This window comes from Ailuropoda melanoleuca, chromosome 2 (assembly GCF_002007445.2).
Source record: "Ailuropoda melanoleuca isolate Jingjing chromosome 2, ASM200744v2, whole genome shotgun sequence".
In the NCBI taxonomy this organism is placed as follows: Eukaryota; Metazoa; Chordata; class Mammalia; order Carnivora; family Ursidae; genus Ailuropoda; species Ailuropoda melanoleuca.
In genome coordinates this window covers 55,710,402-55,727,169 of record NC_048219.1, presented here as the reverse complement: position 1 = coordinate 55,727,169, position 16,768 = coordinate 55,710,402, and the positions used below count along the sequence as shown (strand labels likewise).

General features: G+C 42.4%; 1 protein-coding gene and 1 non-coding gene across 3 annotated transcripts in view; one reads left to right on the top strand and one right to left on the bottom strand.

The window, feature by feature from the left end:
• Window positions 1–5,808, top strand: part of LPAR3 (lysophosphatidic acid receptor 3) — a 98,249-nt gene extending 92,441 nt beyond the window's left edge. For both annotated transcript variants that reach the window (XM_034653806.1, XM_034653805.1), the window contains exon 3: window positions 5,397–5,808. In XM_034653806.1, coding sequence (XP_034509697.1) covers window positions 5,397–5,725 — 329 coding nt within the window. In that variant the 3' untranslated portion in view covers window positions 5,726–5,808. The remainder of the gene's footprint in view (window positions 1–5,396) is intronic.
• An 8,040-nt stretch (window positions 5,809–13,848) lies between these two features.
• On the bottom strand, window positions 13,849–13,971 carry LOC117801335. The gene has a single exon (XR_004623853.1). It is a non-coding gene; the product is annotated as a small nucleolar RNA ACA64 (small nucleolar RNA).
• Window positions 13,972–16,768: the final 2,797 nt, after the last annotated feature.

The following is a 16,768-nucleotide window of genomic DNA, read 5'->3' as shown; positions in this document are numbered from 1 at the left end:
GAATTTGCATTATTTTTTAAACTTTTTTATTTATTTATTTGCGAGAAAGAGCAGACACGCATGAGCAAGGGGTGGGGCAGAGGGAGAGGGGGAGCAGGCTCCCCACCCCCCAGCCCTGTTGAGCGGGGGAGCCTGAGAGCCGAGGACCCTGGGATCACGACCTGAACTGAAGGCAGATGCTTAAGCCACTGAGCCATCCCGGCGCCCTGGGAATCTGCAACATTCAGGAGCTGCCCTGGTAATTCAGATGACCAGCCAGGGTTGGGGACAGCTAGCTCAACGTATTCACCTCCACCAGTTTGCAGCCATGCCGTCTGGTAATTGTGTCCGGGAAACGAACAAGTGAAATTTGTTTGAATTTTATTGGGAGCCGAAATTCATAGTTTTGTAGAATGTAGTGATTTTCTACTTGGAAAAGAATTCAGAAACCACTTCACCCTATCTCTCATTTGGGAGAAATGCCTTCCTTTTATACATCTCAGGATGATCCAGGCAGGGGAAGTATGCTGCTTTGAGAGGCCCTCTGCCCACTCAACAACCAGTTCCCCTCCTAAATAGCTTCGTATACTTAGCACTCTTATCTCCACATTTTGCCTCTTTGTACTTTTCCCTCTGTTTCAGGGTGACCTTCTGGAATGGCCCAGGACAAGTCTATGTGTCCTCTTTCTATTTGATGGCCTTTCAGGCTTTTGAGGCAGTTAGCACATTGTGTCTTTCCTAAGCCTTTTCTTCTCCAAAGGGAACATACTTGACTTTTTCCACTGGTTCCCAAATAGACACCTTACCTGTGAATGCCTGATTAAAAAAAAAAGAAAAAAAGTGATTAGGACTTGTCATGACCTCTCTTTGAAAACTCTGCTTATTCCCAGCTGGCATGGTCTGAGCATTGAGTCTAAATACTCAAAAAAACATTTCCATTCTTTTTTTCTTCCAGAACTTCTTGGAACTTGATAGGGGACTGACTGATCTATATTTCCCTATATTTCCCAGGCTCCATCATCTCCCCCCTTTGTCAGAAACAGGCCAGTTGCCTATCTGTTTGTTTATGACATCCCCCGCATTCTCTGAGAATTTCTCCGAGGTTGCAGATTCCCAGGGCCAAAACCATTCCCGACATGTTCTCCTTCTAAATTGTTTGGGGGCCTCATATCTAGCTGCCGACAGACAGTAATCCCCCCCGCCCCGAACGAAGTGTTAGATGAACCTTGCCCTCTGCTGAGATGTGTTTGGTGGGGAAGTTGGCTGCCAGGTGGAGGAGTCAGGAAGCCGTGTCTCTCCCAGGGTTACTGTCCCGTGTGCGGCCATCTCCTCAGACAGCATGCCGGAGCACGGGCTCTCTGGCAGCGGAGGGTGTCTGGGCCGCTTGTCAAAGAAGACTTGCCTTCTGTTGTTCTTGGAAACAGTATAAAGGAAAGGTCAGCAGATTTTTGTTTTCTCTTACTCCTACGGCCAGCCTATATTTTTGTTGGAATTCTTTCTCCCTTCTTTCCTCCCCTCCCTCCGTCCCTTCCTTCTTCCCTCCCGCCATCCCTCCCGTCCTCCCTTCCTTCCTTCCTGACAGAAAATCTTTATGCTAGCAAACCAAAGCATGACTTAATTGTTAGATACGCAGCTTCACAAGCAGATGTGACGTACCATAGATGGGACTCTGAAAGCCAAATTACCCTTCTCCCTCCCCGATCACTCACTTTAGTAATAAGATTCTCCGTCTGTTACTGAACAGCCAGCATGTGGACAGGAGCACAGCCTTTGGGGCCAGGCTGCCTGGGTTCAAATCCTGGCCCTTCCATTTAGCAGCTCTGTGGCTTTGAGCATGTGACCTTGCTTCTCTGTCCTTTAGTTTCCTCAAGTTTAAAAAGAGAGTAGCATTAGTATTTTATTAGGTAGTGTTCAAATACTTCTAGGGCTGCCATGAAGACTAAATGGTTAATGCACATAAAATTCTTAGAACAGTGCCTGGCATATATAATCATTGCTCAATGAAAAATTTGTCAAGTGTTGATTGAATGAATTATTGTATGTAATTCAATGCAAAGGGAAGATACACATGAATTACTGCATTGTGACAAACAAGACATCAGTTTGGAGACTTTATTTAGAGCGTTTAGGTCCCCTGACTAATGTAAAGCAGAGTTTCATGCTGGGCGGCAGGGAAGCTTTTATGATTTAAAAAAAATTGATTTTAAAAACAGTTTTTAGGAAAGCATATTGGCAATTTACTTTTATCCTTTTTTGACATGTGTATGTGTGGAATATATCATTCAGACAAAATGATAAACGACATATGTACAGTATAAAGAATACTTAAAAGAATTTTTAAAAAACTTTAAAAATGCCTATATACCTGCCACCCAATGTAGCAGAATATCTCTAATATCTTCAGCATCACCTGTGTGGACCCTCTCTTATGGAGAAATAACCGTAACATAAATTTCATGTTAATCATCTTGCTTTTCCTTATCGTTTGTACCACATACAGATCTAATATTAGACATCAACTTGTTTAGATTCACCTGTTTTTAAAAAACAATACAATTAACATTGAATTTGATTGTCAGTATATTTGGATTCATTTCCAGTATCTTCTTTTGTTCTTTCTTTGTCCCACTCTTCTATGCTTGACTCCTGTCCCCCTTTATTTATATTAAGATCTTGTTTTCCTTTTCTTTGGTTCCATCCTTCCCCTTCCATTAGTTTGGAAATTTATTAAATTTAATTAAATTTTGACATGCATATTTAACAAAGTATAAAGTTAATCAATATTTTTCCTCTTTCCTGTTAACACAAGGACATTGGAACTCTCCCACTGAATTTCTTTGGAATTATGCAATTTCACACAGAAAGGAGTCTTCACATCAAAATTGGCAGCAAGAGCTTTTGATGTCTGGTTTGTTTATTTCTTGCCTCTTGACAACATAGTAACCTTCTCTCGGGAAGAGCAGAGAACAAAAGTATTACTGTTAGGGGAAATACAGACCATTGGAGCTGGAGGGGGCCTTCAAGATTATCTAAACTAGTGTTTTCCAAATTTTTTGACAAAGCCTAACAGTAAGAAATAATAGTTTACTTCATAACCAATATTCACATAAACATAGTATGTAAAACTGAAATGAAAGTTGCATGAAGCAAAACTTCCCTTGGTCTGTGCAATATACTCTGAGCGATTCCATTCCATTCTTGCATTTTAAAATCCCCAAACTTGTCCAAACCCATTAAATTGACTGCATACCCACCAAGGTCACCTGGCCCCAAATTGGAAAAACCCAGAACCTGCCTTAAGTCCTCAATTTGTAGTTTAGGAAGCCAAACCCCAGACAGATGACATGGGTCTCCCAGAGTTGTACAGTAAGTGAAGGCTAGGACCCAATCTCTGATCTCTTATCCCCAAGTTTTTTATTCACATATGTCAGCCAGACCAAAAATAATACAGAAAGGAGTGAAAAGGGAACCATTGGTGAGCTGTAATTAAGAAATGGGGAATTAAACCCTCCTGATAACTCCTAAACATCTAATTTTGTCTTTGACAAAGCATCTCATGATAACCACTACTTAGTGAACCCAACTCAGTATTGGGCACCACTTTCCAGTACTTCTGACCCTTCACGACCACCCACACAGTCGGGATTGTTTTCCTTATTTTATAAATGAGGGAATGGGAGGGTGCTTGGGTGGCTCAGCTGGTTGAGCTTCTGACTTTGGCTCAGGTCCTGATCTAGGGTCCTGGGATAGAGCCCTGTGTCTGGCTCCCTGCTTAGCAGGGGGTCTGCTTGTCCCTCTCCCTCTGCCCTTCCCCCCACTCATGCTTATGCTTTCTCTCTCTCTCTCCCTCTCAAATGAATAAATAAAATCTAAAAAAAGTAAAATAAAAAATGAGGGAATGGGGGTTCAGAGAAGTGAGTGATTTGCCTCATTTGTGTACCTCATTAATGAGGAGCTGGTCACACCTGTCTGACCCTGAGGCTCATGGCATTTTATGGCCTCACACAGCCTTTTTAGAATTCTTGACTTGACTTGCTTATTAGTGTATCTCTCAGAATGAAGATAAAGCGACAAGAGGAATACCATGCAGGACTAATTCCAACTAGTAACAATAACTAGTTGGTGATGTGATTTACAGACTTGCTAGTTTCTTCTGTCTCCCTGTTAGCACCTTAGCTCCTGGAGTGCATAGTCTTTGCCTCATTTGCTGTCTAGTGCAGTTTCTGGCACATTGTAAGCTCAAAAAGGATGTTTATTGAATGGATAAGCAAGGGCATTTAGAAATGATAAGGACTTTGGGGGAAAGAAACCATATCACAGTATGGAGACAGGTCACATATGTAGTGGCTGGGAGCACAGCCTATGGAGAAAGATTGCCAACATTCCAAATTCGATGTCCCTTACAAGCTGTTTGATGGTGAGCAAGTTAACTTTTTTGCACCTCCCTTTCCTGGGGAAGATAGGAATGCCTACCTCATAGTGTGATTCTAGAAGTTAATAAAGGAAAGCATTTACACCAGTGCCTGGCTCACGGTAAGCATTATATGACTGTGAGCTGTCATGGTTATCCAAGGTGATGGTGACAAAGTAGGGGAATATTGAACCTATGTTTCATATTTTAGGAAAAACATGTCAGAAAGTTTTAGTGGTAAGTTAAGTATGAGCAGATGTCTAGTGACTCAGAAGACACTACCCTTCGTGTACAGTTGGTGCTAAAACTGTGATAAATAAATAAATCTGCTACAAACACATCTCTACCTCATCATGAAACAGAAAGATTTATTTCTGACAACAACCAACAAGAACAAAAAACTTAATCCAGAGCAGAAATAAGCAGATGGCCTATGAATATGTCAAAAAGAATTCAGTGCTTACTCAGCATCAACGTGGATTTTTAAAGAATAAAATCTGTGAGCAGCTGACTTAGATAAGAGGCTAGCAGAATGCCATAGATGCAGTGCGTAGTCTTGTCAGTAAAGCATTTAGAACATCTGAGTTAGAGAACAGCGGAGCGCTGGGCTAAAGGCGCAAGGCCCTCCCACGTACACTCCTGGCATCTGGCCTTGGTTTTCTCATCTGCAAAGCATGGATGGTGACTACAGCAGCCTCCTAGTGTGGTTCAGAGAGCTGACAGAGATGAGGTATGTGGAGTGCTTAGTAAGCGGGTGGTAAATGTGAGCCCCTCAAGACGCGCCCTGGGTAAGCAGATAAGGAGTTGAAATAGAACGCAGTGAACAGTCAAGGGAGTGCCTGGCCGTTGGCCTCTAACAAGCCCAGGTCTCCAGTGCTCAGAAGAAGGGTGGAAGTTTGCTTTGCAGTGGTCAAAACAAATCCTTAAGGTCCCTTGATGCCACTGACAGAAAACTGGGCCAGAAGAAGCCTCGGTAAGCAGCCTGCTTCCTTTTGTCTCCCCGCAGGGGCCTTCGTCGTGTGCTGGACCCCGGGCCTGGTAGTTCTGCTGCTCGACGGCCTGAATTGCACGCAGTGCGGCGTGCAGCACGTGAAAAGGTGGTTCCTGCTGCTGGCGCTGCTGAACTCCGTCATGAACCCCATCATCTACTCCTACAAGGACGAGGACATGTACAGCACCATGAAGAAGATGATCTGCTGCTGCTTTCAGGAGAAGAACCCAAACAGACGCCCCTCCCGCATCCCCTCCACCATCCTGAGCAGGAGTGACACAGGCAGCCAGTATAAGGAAGACAGTATCAGCCCAGGCACAGTTTGCAGCAAGAACAGTTCCTAAGCTGTGGGTGTCCCCGTGCCCACCAGGGCCTCCTCTGGGAGAGGAGCTGTTAAGAATGGCTACCTGTCTCTAACAACACCCACCTACAGTGTTATTTCAGGTCTAAACTAATCACTGGTGGATTTTTAAAAATCTATTTTACATAGTTTCAAAGCATGGGGACACAGTGCATTTGGAGAAAATGCACAAAAGAGGGAAGACAGCACAGTGGAACCCTCGGTGATGTCTTTGGAACCGCTTGGAACACCATTCTGGGCCCTGCCGCCATCTTGTAGCCATTCTCTTTGTGTTTTAAAAGGATGTTAATAAAAGGCTTAGGCCAAGATAAATAATAACGTTACTTGAGCCACTTGATATAGCTGCTTGGAAAGCCTTTGTAGTTCTTTCTGCATGCATTTAAAGTTTTGAAAATGCTTCAGCTATGATATTTGTTTCCTCAAAGAAACCGTGGCCAGTAGCTAGGTGTTCAGTAGGAATCTCAGAATAACAAATCAGGGCTCCAGATTAGACTTGACTTTTAACTAAAAGAACATTCTGAGGAAGAAGATTTAGTTAAATTAATAACAAAAAAGGTAGATGTTAGAAACTTCTCTTGAAGCAGGAAAAAAAAAGGCCTTGATGTGGTTGTCCAAGTGTGCATGGGTGTGTATATACACCTGTTTGTTTATACATTTCTAATTTGTATTAAAGGACTTCAAGGGCAGTGATGGTGAAATAAATTCACTGGCCATCTGGACTGTTCAGTCTAGGACTTTAGCTGTAGAAATGAACTGTGTGCTCTAAAAGAAAAGAGAAAGAGGTGATTCATTTGCAAACAAACGTACAGGCATACAGCGGAGTAAAAGGTATACTGATAAGTGGGAGGTGATTCATTTGCAAACAGACATACACACATACAGCGGAGTAAAAGGTATATTGATAAGTGGGCTGAATTCCTTTCATATAGGATCAAATATGAGCTTGACTTGAGTCCGTATTTTTAGTTACCTCCATACCACTGATGGCTCATCAGACTTAGTATGTGGAATAATTTTCACATGTCATATTTTGCCCACAGTTACTGACATATTTCTGGTACTTGTCTTACTTATGGACTGAATTTTGTTCTGAGTTCAATTTACAATTTTCTCCTTCAAAGACCTAAGTAAGCATCATGAAAGGCAAGTCAGTAAAAAAGAGTGTTGTACACTTAGGCTACTGACCAAAGTTTTTTATGTAAAGCATTTAGAATATATTCTGATGTTAAAATAAGAATAACTTCAAGGCAGTTATTATAGTATTTATGTAGTTTGCAAAAGAAGTTTACATTTTTTTTGCTATTGTGATGTAACATTTAAGTGCAAGAACTACTTGTAATAAAACGATTTGAGAAGTCGTGCTTTTTAGATGTAATGGCCTAAAATAGAGAGTATTATGATTTGAAGGTGTATTTCACAAACTCCATGTAGTAAGTGGGTCTATCTGAAGCTTATATCAAAGCTACCCATAAAATAAAATCAAATAAAATAATTCGTTCTCTCTCATTGAGGTGCATTATTGCTTTGTGTATTTTCTAAGTAAAAATATAGTCTGTGGTAACTAAAACACACATTTCTATTGCAGAAGAAAAATCAGATTTGCCATGAAGTACATACTTTCAAGGTTTTATTGTAAGCATTTTGAATCTACAGCTGGCCAAAGGGTGGAGGATTGAAATTGAATTCCAGTCCCTGAATAGCTACTAAGGGATCTTTAAAGGTTTTATTTTGAGGAAAGCACCATTTTTAGTACCCTGCAGCGGAATGTCATATTCAGAATAGTGTCTGGACGGAATCCAAGTGTGGAAATTTATGATGGAAATATACAGCTTTTGTTTTTATGTACACACACATATCTCAGAGATGGTGCAAGAGTAAAGAAGTTGTATTTGGAAATGACAAGTGGCAACGGTCACAAGGCTCACCCAGAGCATGGCAAGCCCATCTCTTAGTTGGAGAAAAAATGAAGAAAGAATATTTTCCCTCAAATCCTAGGACCCCAAGCTTACCTGCAAGTCATTGAGATGACGGTTCTAAAAATTCGATCTAGACCTTTTCAGACCAACCCTTGACTCAAAGCTTGGGCAACTCCCTAGCCAAACAAGATTTAATTTTCTTAGATTTGTAGCACTGCCCAAGGTGTTCTCATATATCTGTGTTGGTGACGGAATTTGGTTCTTTGTGAGGACTGCCTGCTTGGAAAGAAAGAATTTTTGGAAATAAATTGTTGAAGATTTTTGGTGAAATTTTTTAAAAGTGAGTGGTAGACTTTGGGCCATGATGTGATGTTTAGAAACACTAAGCACTGAAACAATTATGGCCCCCATTTATGTAATTCCAAATACAAACAATAGTAAACGACAGAATAAATGCAAGCCTCTAACAAAGCTCTCATTGCCCTTACCATCAGCCCTTTGATGCTTTTTATAAATACTAACAATCAAAATTTAGGAATTTCGCTGCCCCTGTTTTCCTGGGCGTGCTGAGAACATGCGCAGCCCGTGGTCGGATGGCCCAGGATCCAAGACCGGGTGAAGTCAGCAACGTCAGTATCAGGTGGCGGGCGGTGGGGGAGACATGGGAGCAGGTGGTACAGCTCTGTTCATCTGCGGATGCCACCTTTCCTACTACGGGGCATGCCATGTCCCAGGTCTGTAGACTAATTTCATGAGGTTGAAAGTGTTTTCAGCTTATTAGCCCATTAATCCTTTAATCATTCGGGGTGGGGGAGAAGAATGCTTGGCCCTCTTTTAATTGACTGAATAGCCATAATGAAGCTAAGCCTGTGAAGACACCCATGAAGGTGACTTGGCGACAATCTCAAGCCCTGTTAGAACCTGGAGTAAAAATAACCAACGTGTTATTCTACGTGATGATCATCTCACTGTGTACTAAAAAGAATTTAAAACTTGCAAACACAGATCTGACTTCTGGGTTACTTACCAGAGAATTCTATCCCCTTGGTGGATTACTAAATGTGATAATACATTGGAAACCCCTAGGGCTCCTTGCAGTTTTACACACTGTCTTTCAGGCATAAGCGTAGGGATTAGAACTAACATTTATAGACATGAAAAAATTTTAAAGTAAGGATAGCTGCATTTTGTGTGAGTGATGCTCTTTTGAACTCATCACTTAATTTAAAATACTCATAATTTAAGACCAGTTTTCACAGAAGAAGAATGTTAGGATGGGAGATGCTGTTGCTGTGGGGGTTGGGTTTTAGGGGTCTTCATACTGTGTTTTATTTTTACAGTAATTTTATTTTACTCTTCGGTGCTTTTTAGAGTGTGCTTCCTCCAAAATTAACAGATAATAAACTATTAATGGTTTATTAAGATTAAGAGTTCAGAGTGTTTTACCATATATAACTTCTGAGCTAAAAGTTGATAGTGCAGACGACAGTACAATGGTCACCAGAATCATGTGAAGGTTCCAACGGACATCAGTAAGAATGTGGGTCACAGTGTGCTATGGGTACAATGCAGTACCTTTGCATGCCAATCCACGAACACGGTTTGCAATTCACTGGGTCAGCTGGTCTTGGAATGCACAGTGCTTGCCAGCTTTTTAGAGAGTGGCAGTTTTGTACAGCAAAACTTTGTAAAATTTTTCTGTATCAGCAACTTCAAGTTTGAACAATTCAAATTTCCATAAACCATCTGTGTTGTGTTTGTTACTGAGATTACAGCCAGCACATTCTATATTAGTCATACGGTTATATTGGAAAAGTGGGGAGGGAGGAGGCTGCCTGTCACAAGCCCAGGTTACATGTTTGCATATATTAGAAAGTGCTAGCCCTTCTTCAAGATACTCAGCTTGCATTTATTGGAAAATCATCTGATATACTAATTTTGTTGGAAATTTACTACTACTAATCAGAAAACTACTAATATATATGCATGTCCATAATATGATTGGCATACTTAGAGTTGTTCATTTCACCACTCATACGAATGTACATGACAAACATCTTAAAGAAAGCAGTATATTGAAATTCAGAATACTGGGGTTCCAATCAATTTTTTTTCTGCCCTAAACTGTCAATAAACTCTAGATATGATTGCTGGCCTACTAAATGAGGGGCTTAAATGACCTATAAGGACCTTTTAAGCTCCAAAATTCTGTGATTCTATACATCACCTCCCCCTTAGGAATCATGGAAAGATCCTAAGTCTTTGGATTCTTTGGATTTCACTCCTTGTGTGGGGATTTCAAAGAGAAGGAGCTGTTTTAACTTATTTCAATGGTTCCTCAAGATTGGGGCACCTGGGTGGCTCAGTTGGTTAAGTATCTGCCTTTGGCTCAGGTCAGGATCCTGAGGGGTTCTGGGATTGAGCTTCATGTTAGGCTCCCCACTCAGCGGGGAGCCTGCTTCTCCCTCTCCCTCTGTCTCTCCCCCCCCTTCCCACTTGTGCTCTCTCTCAAATAAATACAATCTTAAAAAAAAAAAACCAAACCCAACCAAACAACGGTTCTCAAGCTTTAGTGTACGCTAGAATCACCTAGGGAGACCATCTAAAATCTATAAGGGACGCCTGGGTGGGCCAGTCTGTTAAGCGTCTGACTCCTGATTTTAGCTCAGTTTGTGATCTCAGGGTCATGGGATTGAGCCCCACATCAAGCTCCCTGCTCAGTGGGGAGTCTGCTTGAGGTTCTTTCTCTCCCTCTGCCCCCCCAACTCACGCATGTGCTCTCAGAGAAATAAATCTTAAAAAAAAATAAAATCTATGAGATTAAGGTAGGTGTGAAATGTGTAGTTATAAGTCCATCATCAATACAGGGGAAGGGATTTCTGTAATAAAATCGAATTGTTCATCAAAATGGAGAACCTCAGAGACCTGACGGCCTGCCTGTGTGTGCTAAAGTGAACTTAGATGTGAAATGTGTGAACTGCTCTTTACGCCAAGGCAAAGAGAAACACACACATTTATTTTTACATTTAACCAAAATTTTTGAACATCCCCTAGGTGCTAGGGAACAAATAAAAAGTCCGGCCCTTGGGGTGCCCAGGTAGCTCAGTTGGTTGAGCATCCAACTCTTGGTTTCAGATCAGGTCATGATCTCAGGGTTGTGAGATCCAGCCCTGTGTCGGGCTCCATGCTCAGCATGGAGTTTGCTCAAGATTCTCTCTCCAGCTCCCTCCCCCTCTGACCTTTCCCCCTCTGCCCCTCTACCCCCTGCTTGTGTACACTCTCTTTCTTTCAAGTAAATAAGTAATGCCTTAAAAAAAAAAGTCCTGCTCTTAAAAGAATTAACAAAATCATTAATCAAACATATATACAAATAATCCAAGGGAAATAAAGTGAAAGGGAGCTGAAAATATTAACGAGGTTTATGAATGGATGTAGCCATCCTCAAGGTATCACTTTGGAACATTGGTGATATTGGTGTTATATTTTTTTTGATCTGGCCTCTGTGGTATAATTCTTGATGCAGAGTTCCCCAAGACCTGGCAGAAGAAAAGGAAATCACATAAAGGGGCTACTTTTTAAAGTTAAAATGAGTTTACAACTTATGGGTTAGGGATCTGGTACTGGTAATCTAAATTACACTTGTGTTTCTTTTAGGTGAATGCCTGATCACAGGTTTATATAAATTGGGAGATGGGACACATCAACCAGGCTTCAGTTAGGAAAACAGAAACCATTCTAGGTACTTGAAGCAGAAAGGTATTTAAAATAGGCAATTAGGCACTTATAAAACAATTGGAAAGGCTAGAGGAGCAAAGGTAAGAGAAGCCCATAAATGGCTCTCAGGTTTGCAGCTAACTTTCTGGGATACGTTGCCACACCGCTCAGGAACTTTTGGAAACTGCCTCCTGAGGCAGGTAATTTGTGAAAGGACACCCAGAGGCCACGACAAAAATCTCACATCTGCTGCTAGAGCAGCAGATGAATACAGCTTTGGCTTCCCTTCTGCCTTCCTCATCTCTCATAACTGTCTGGCACTGGTAGTATCTAGATTGGGATATTTGTTGGCTTTGTGTTCTGGGAAATAGGGTTCCCAGGCTTCTAACCTTTCAGATTCAGGGGAGACAGAAAAGATCAGCAATACAGCTGACTGCAAACAGCCAATCCAGCACATAGAGAAAGGAAAAAGGAATGAGCGGGGACTTCTTGGCTTCTGAGAATTTCCCCATTCTGAAATATGTGTTTTTTAGCTGTTCTTGACTGAGGGTAGAAGATACAGCTAGTTCTGGAATAAGGGGTGAAAATTCTCTAAAAAATAAAGTGTTGGTACATATAAATTACAGGTTCCATATTTTAGTTAATGGATCTTCTGAAGGCTAAATGGGAATAAGACAATAAAAGTGGAGTTCACTCATTATTGGCTATTCATTATCCAAACCTATAATATCAAAGTTAAGATTAGAACATGAGAAATAAAATATTTGTGTTACAGTTGATATGCAACCATGACAAATATAGCTCTATTCAATCTTTCTTTCAGGTTCAGATAGTGAGTAGAAGAGGATCTTGAAACAATAAGAAGTGAGCCAAGGCGGGTGTAAAACTCAGATTTGCCAAGTCATTTAAAAGTCAGAACTCAGTGTTTCATGGTCTTAAAAGATGCAATGGATCAACCCCTTCCTGAGTAGAACAGTCATAGATCTAAGTTTCAGAGTTTGTGGTTTGCTTGGGGGAAAGTAACACTAAAGTTTCTTCTTTTGACAGAAATTAAGACCTGATAAATGCGTCTTTGTGAGGAAGTTGTAATGTTGGGATTATCTTGAATTTACAAATGGGGAAACTGAAGACCACGAGATTGAATGAGTATGTAAAATGCACGGCGAATAAATTAAGGATCAAACTTAGCTATTTCAAGTACTTCTCTAGATTTTCTTCTCTATTCATAAAACAGTCCTTGGGGCACCTGGGTGGCTCAGCTCTTAAGCGTCTGCCTTAGGCTCAGGGCATGATCCTGGCATTCTGGGATCGAGCCCCACATCAGGCTCCTATGCTGGGAGCCTGCTTCTTCCTCTCCCACTCCCCCTGCTTGTGTTCCCTCTCTCGCTGGCTGTCTCTCTCACTCTGTCCAATAAATAAATAAAATCTTGGAAAAAAAAAAACCAGCCCTTAATAACTGTATATGACTTAAGATTTCAAAAAGCCAATGTTAATTCATAATAGGTTATCCATTTTAGGGATTAAGAATGTTTATGCTCTGGGGCGCCTGGGTGGCACAGCGGTTAAGCGTCTGCCTTGGGCTCAGGGCATGATCCCGGCGTTATGGGATCGAGCCCCACATCAGGCTCCTCTGCTATGAGCCTGCTTCTTCCTCTGCCACTCCCCCTGCTTGTGTTCACTCTCTCGCTGGCTGTCTCTATCTCTGTCAAATAAATAAAATCTTTAAAAAATAAAAAGAATGTTTATGCTCTTTGAGCAATTCAACTTCTGAGAATGGTTCTAAATTAGGAAGGGGCTTTGTACACAAAGGTGGTCAAAACAACATTTCTTACACTGGAAACTTCTAAACAATGTAATTATTCAAGCACCGTGATAAATGTAAAGCGTTGTAGTCAAGCACATGGACGCTGAAATCCTATTTCATACCTTTCCTAGGTATCTCAGCTTTTTCACTTGCTAGCTACGGGACTCTGGGCTAGTTCCTCTTTGGGCAATTCCACCTACCATAGGCTTGTTATGGAGATTAAGTAAGTTATGTCAACCATTTAACACAGTGCTGGGGCACTCTGTATGTGTATTTATTGTTATGGATGGAACGCTGTTCCACGATTTTAATTAAGGGCATGGTTAACCTAATATTGAAAAACATGTGCAATTGAGGATTTGCTGATGGACTGGATATGGTAGCGAGAGATGTGTCTTAAAGAGACTTCTAGGGTTTGGGATTGAGCTACTACAAAAGTAGAATTTCTTTTTTTCCCTTTTTTTTCCAGACCAACAGCTTTACTGAACGTTGAAGGCAGAGCTCCGCTCCCTTCGGGGTGCTGGCGGCGTGGGCCTCAGGGTCGGGGCATCCGTGCATCTGGCAGGCAGACCACGGGTCGGGGGTCAGAGGCCAGAGCACACGCATGCGCATGGGCATGCGCACGCGCAAGCGCGCTCAGGGGAGCGGGTGCCCGGAGCCCGGAGCAGCGGCGTGTGCGGACGCCTGGCTTTCACCCTTCAACACAGACGTGAGCCGTGAGCTGAGGTTCCTGGCAGCGCTGGATGCCCAGTCTAGCCCGGGGCCACGTACAAAGCCACAGTGGCCAAAGCCAGTGAGGACCTCCCAGCTACCACACCGCGAAGTCACGCGCGGGGAGAGGCTGGGGCATGAGGCGCGGACCTACGTACAGCCACCTAAAGTAGAATTTCTTCTCACCGAGATGGAGAGGTTGGTAGGAGCAGGAGAATTGGGGGTGGGTGGGAATCAGGAATTCAGTTATAGTGTGACATTTGATGTTGCAGAGACAAAACCAGGTGGAGACGTTGGGAAGGCAGCTGGACGAACAAATCAGTGTCCAGGCTGGAGAGGTTAATCTGGGAGTCACAGTGTATGAATGGCATTTAAAGTCTTGGGGTTAGACTAAATCACATAGACAGCGAGTGTAGATGGAGATAATAAAAAGTCTGAGAACTGACTCCTGGGCATTTGCAATGTTTGAGGTCAGAGAAGAAGAGTCCGTTAAGAAGACAGAAGGGCAGCCAGTGATGTAGGAAGAGAACTAAGAGGCAGTGAAGACCCAGAGTGACCAGCTGTGTCAAATGCTGCAATGGGAGGCTTGAGAATTGACTGTTGATTTGGCGTTGGAGGTTTTGGAGGCCCTGACGAAGCTGTTTCAATGCAGTGGTGGGGATGAAGGCCTGACTGCAGGGGCTTCAGTGGGACACTGGGAGGAAATAAGCAGAGAGAAGTGAAATAGCTAGTTTTAAATTGTTTTATTTTCCTAAAAAGGGACCAGCAAGGTAGGGTAGTAGTTGGAGGGCCATGTGCAGTAATGGGGGGGGGGGCTTATTTTAAGATGGGAATTATTACAGCATGTAGTTCCGGGTGGGAATGGTCCAGTAGAGGGAATAAGTGATGATTCAGAAGAGTCGTGGTGATGATTGCTGGAAGGAATGAGCTCCAGGGTCTAAGTGGAGTATCTGGTCCGTCACAGAGACAGGGATGTTCCATTCACAGTAAGAGGAGAGAAAGCAGGGTATGCACGTGGAGGTTGGGAGGTGTGCTGATGCGGTGTGTTCAGGGTTTTCCTCCTGTCTTGCCAGTGAGTCCTGCAGACAGTTAGCAGAGGGTAATGATAAGGGAGGAGGAGTTGAGGGGTTGAGGGGAGGAGAGGAAGTGAGAAATCACATCCAGGAGAGTGGGACAGTGAGTGGACGAGGGAACTCAGGGTTGCCACACCAAGGCCCACCTAGCGAGGCCAGTGGGCACAGATTTAAGACCATTCAGAAAGTTCATGTATTTCCCTTCAGCCTGTCTAGCTGCTTGGTTGCAGTCATGGTGCAGACAGAGAGCTGAATTGTCTGTCAAGTAACATCTGGCCTCTGTCCCAACCAATTAAATCAGAAACTCTGGGGCTTGAGCCCAACCATGGTGTATATCTGAAGGGATTGCCGTGTGCAGCCAGGCTACAGAACCACGGATTAAAGCAAGAAGGTGAAGGGAGGGTTCACAGAAGAGCCTGAGATCCAGGACATCCTGCTGTGAAAAATTCAGTGTCTGTTTAATTACGTAAGTGTGGACTGAAAATTTAACCGAGAAAAGGAGCCCAAGAGGGGAAAATAACATTGAGTAAGTGCCTACTATGGTTAGAAATTGTGCTGTGCGCCTCACATGCTTAGTCTCGGGTAAGATAAGAATTAGGTAAGAATCTTGGAGATAAGAATTTTTAACCTCTCCTTTATAGTAAAGAACCTGAAACTCAGGTGATGTGAATGGCCCTCAGCAACCCTGCTAATAAGTAGTAAAGCCAGGATTTGGATCTGGACCAATTTGCTCTAAAGTTTTTGCTTAAGATTTTGTGAAAGATGTGAGACTAAAGCTCTGTGTTAAGGAGGAAGTGGGTTTTGATTTTGGACGTGTAAGAGGGCTTCTCAGCTGGAGGAATACTCAGAAAAAAGACCTGGAGGCAAGAAAGAACACGATGAATACAAGGAATATTTAGGGAGAAAGATGCCTCCTGTGGCCAGGTGGGTTGAAGTGAATAAAAGAACAAATGATTCAACCAGCCAGCAAATAAATAAGTTGGGGGAGTGTCTGTCCTCAGTAGCCAGATATCTGGGCAGCCTGCCAGTGTACTTGGGGCCCATGGAAGCTGCATTGCAGAACTGCTAAGCAAATGTTCCCTGCATTGTTTGTACAATTCATTATTTTTTTAAAAATGATAGCTGTTGGGCTCCATTGAGATAAAAGATGGCCTCTGAGTATAATCTCATTATCATCTGTCACCATGGCTGGGGAGCTTTATGTGTCCACAGAATCTCAGAATCTATATTTCTCTAGCTTTAATCTCAGGGTCGATATCCCAGCACAGCACTGCTCATAATAAATAGCTAGTAGTAAATGATAAAGTAGGCTACTGTGTTTTATTTTATTTGGCTTTCAAGCCAATCAATTTTATAGCTGTCTGTTTGAGTGCTGAAAAAAAATTCTGGAGACAGCAAAGAATCATATGAAAAACTAGAACATGCTGACAAAATGAATCTTTATCTCCCCAGCTTCTCCCATGGAAAGAGGCCCTAGGTAGACTGTTGATTATGCATCTAATAAGGCGGCTGCTCATGGAAATGGTCCTTTTGATTGGTTTGCAGACTAACTCTATTTTATGCCCCTTTGGCCAGAGATACAGCTTCTCATATGCACTTGTGTGGTATATTCAGTGATGACATTGGTTTGCTTGTCTTCTGTCAGCGATTTTTTTTTACTTTGAGAATATGGAAAATCATAATTCCTGAAATGATAGCAAAAGAGAGAGAGAGAGGGAGAGAGAAGAAAAATAGAATAGCATCTGTCCTCAACTATACTGCTGATTAAAAAGCTGAATCTACTCTCTTTCTGACTAGTATTTTTCTTG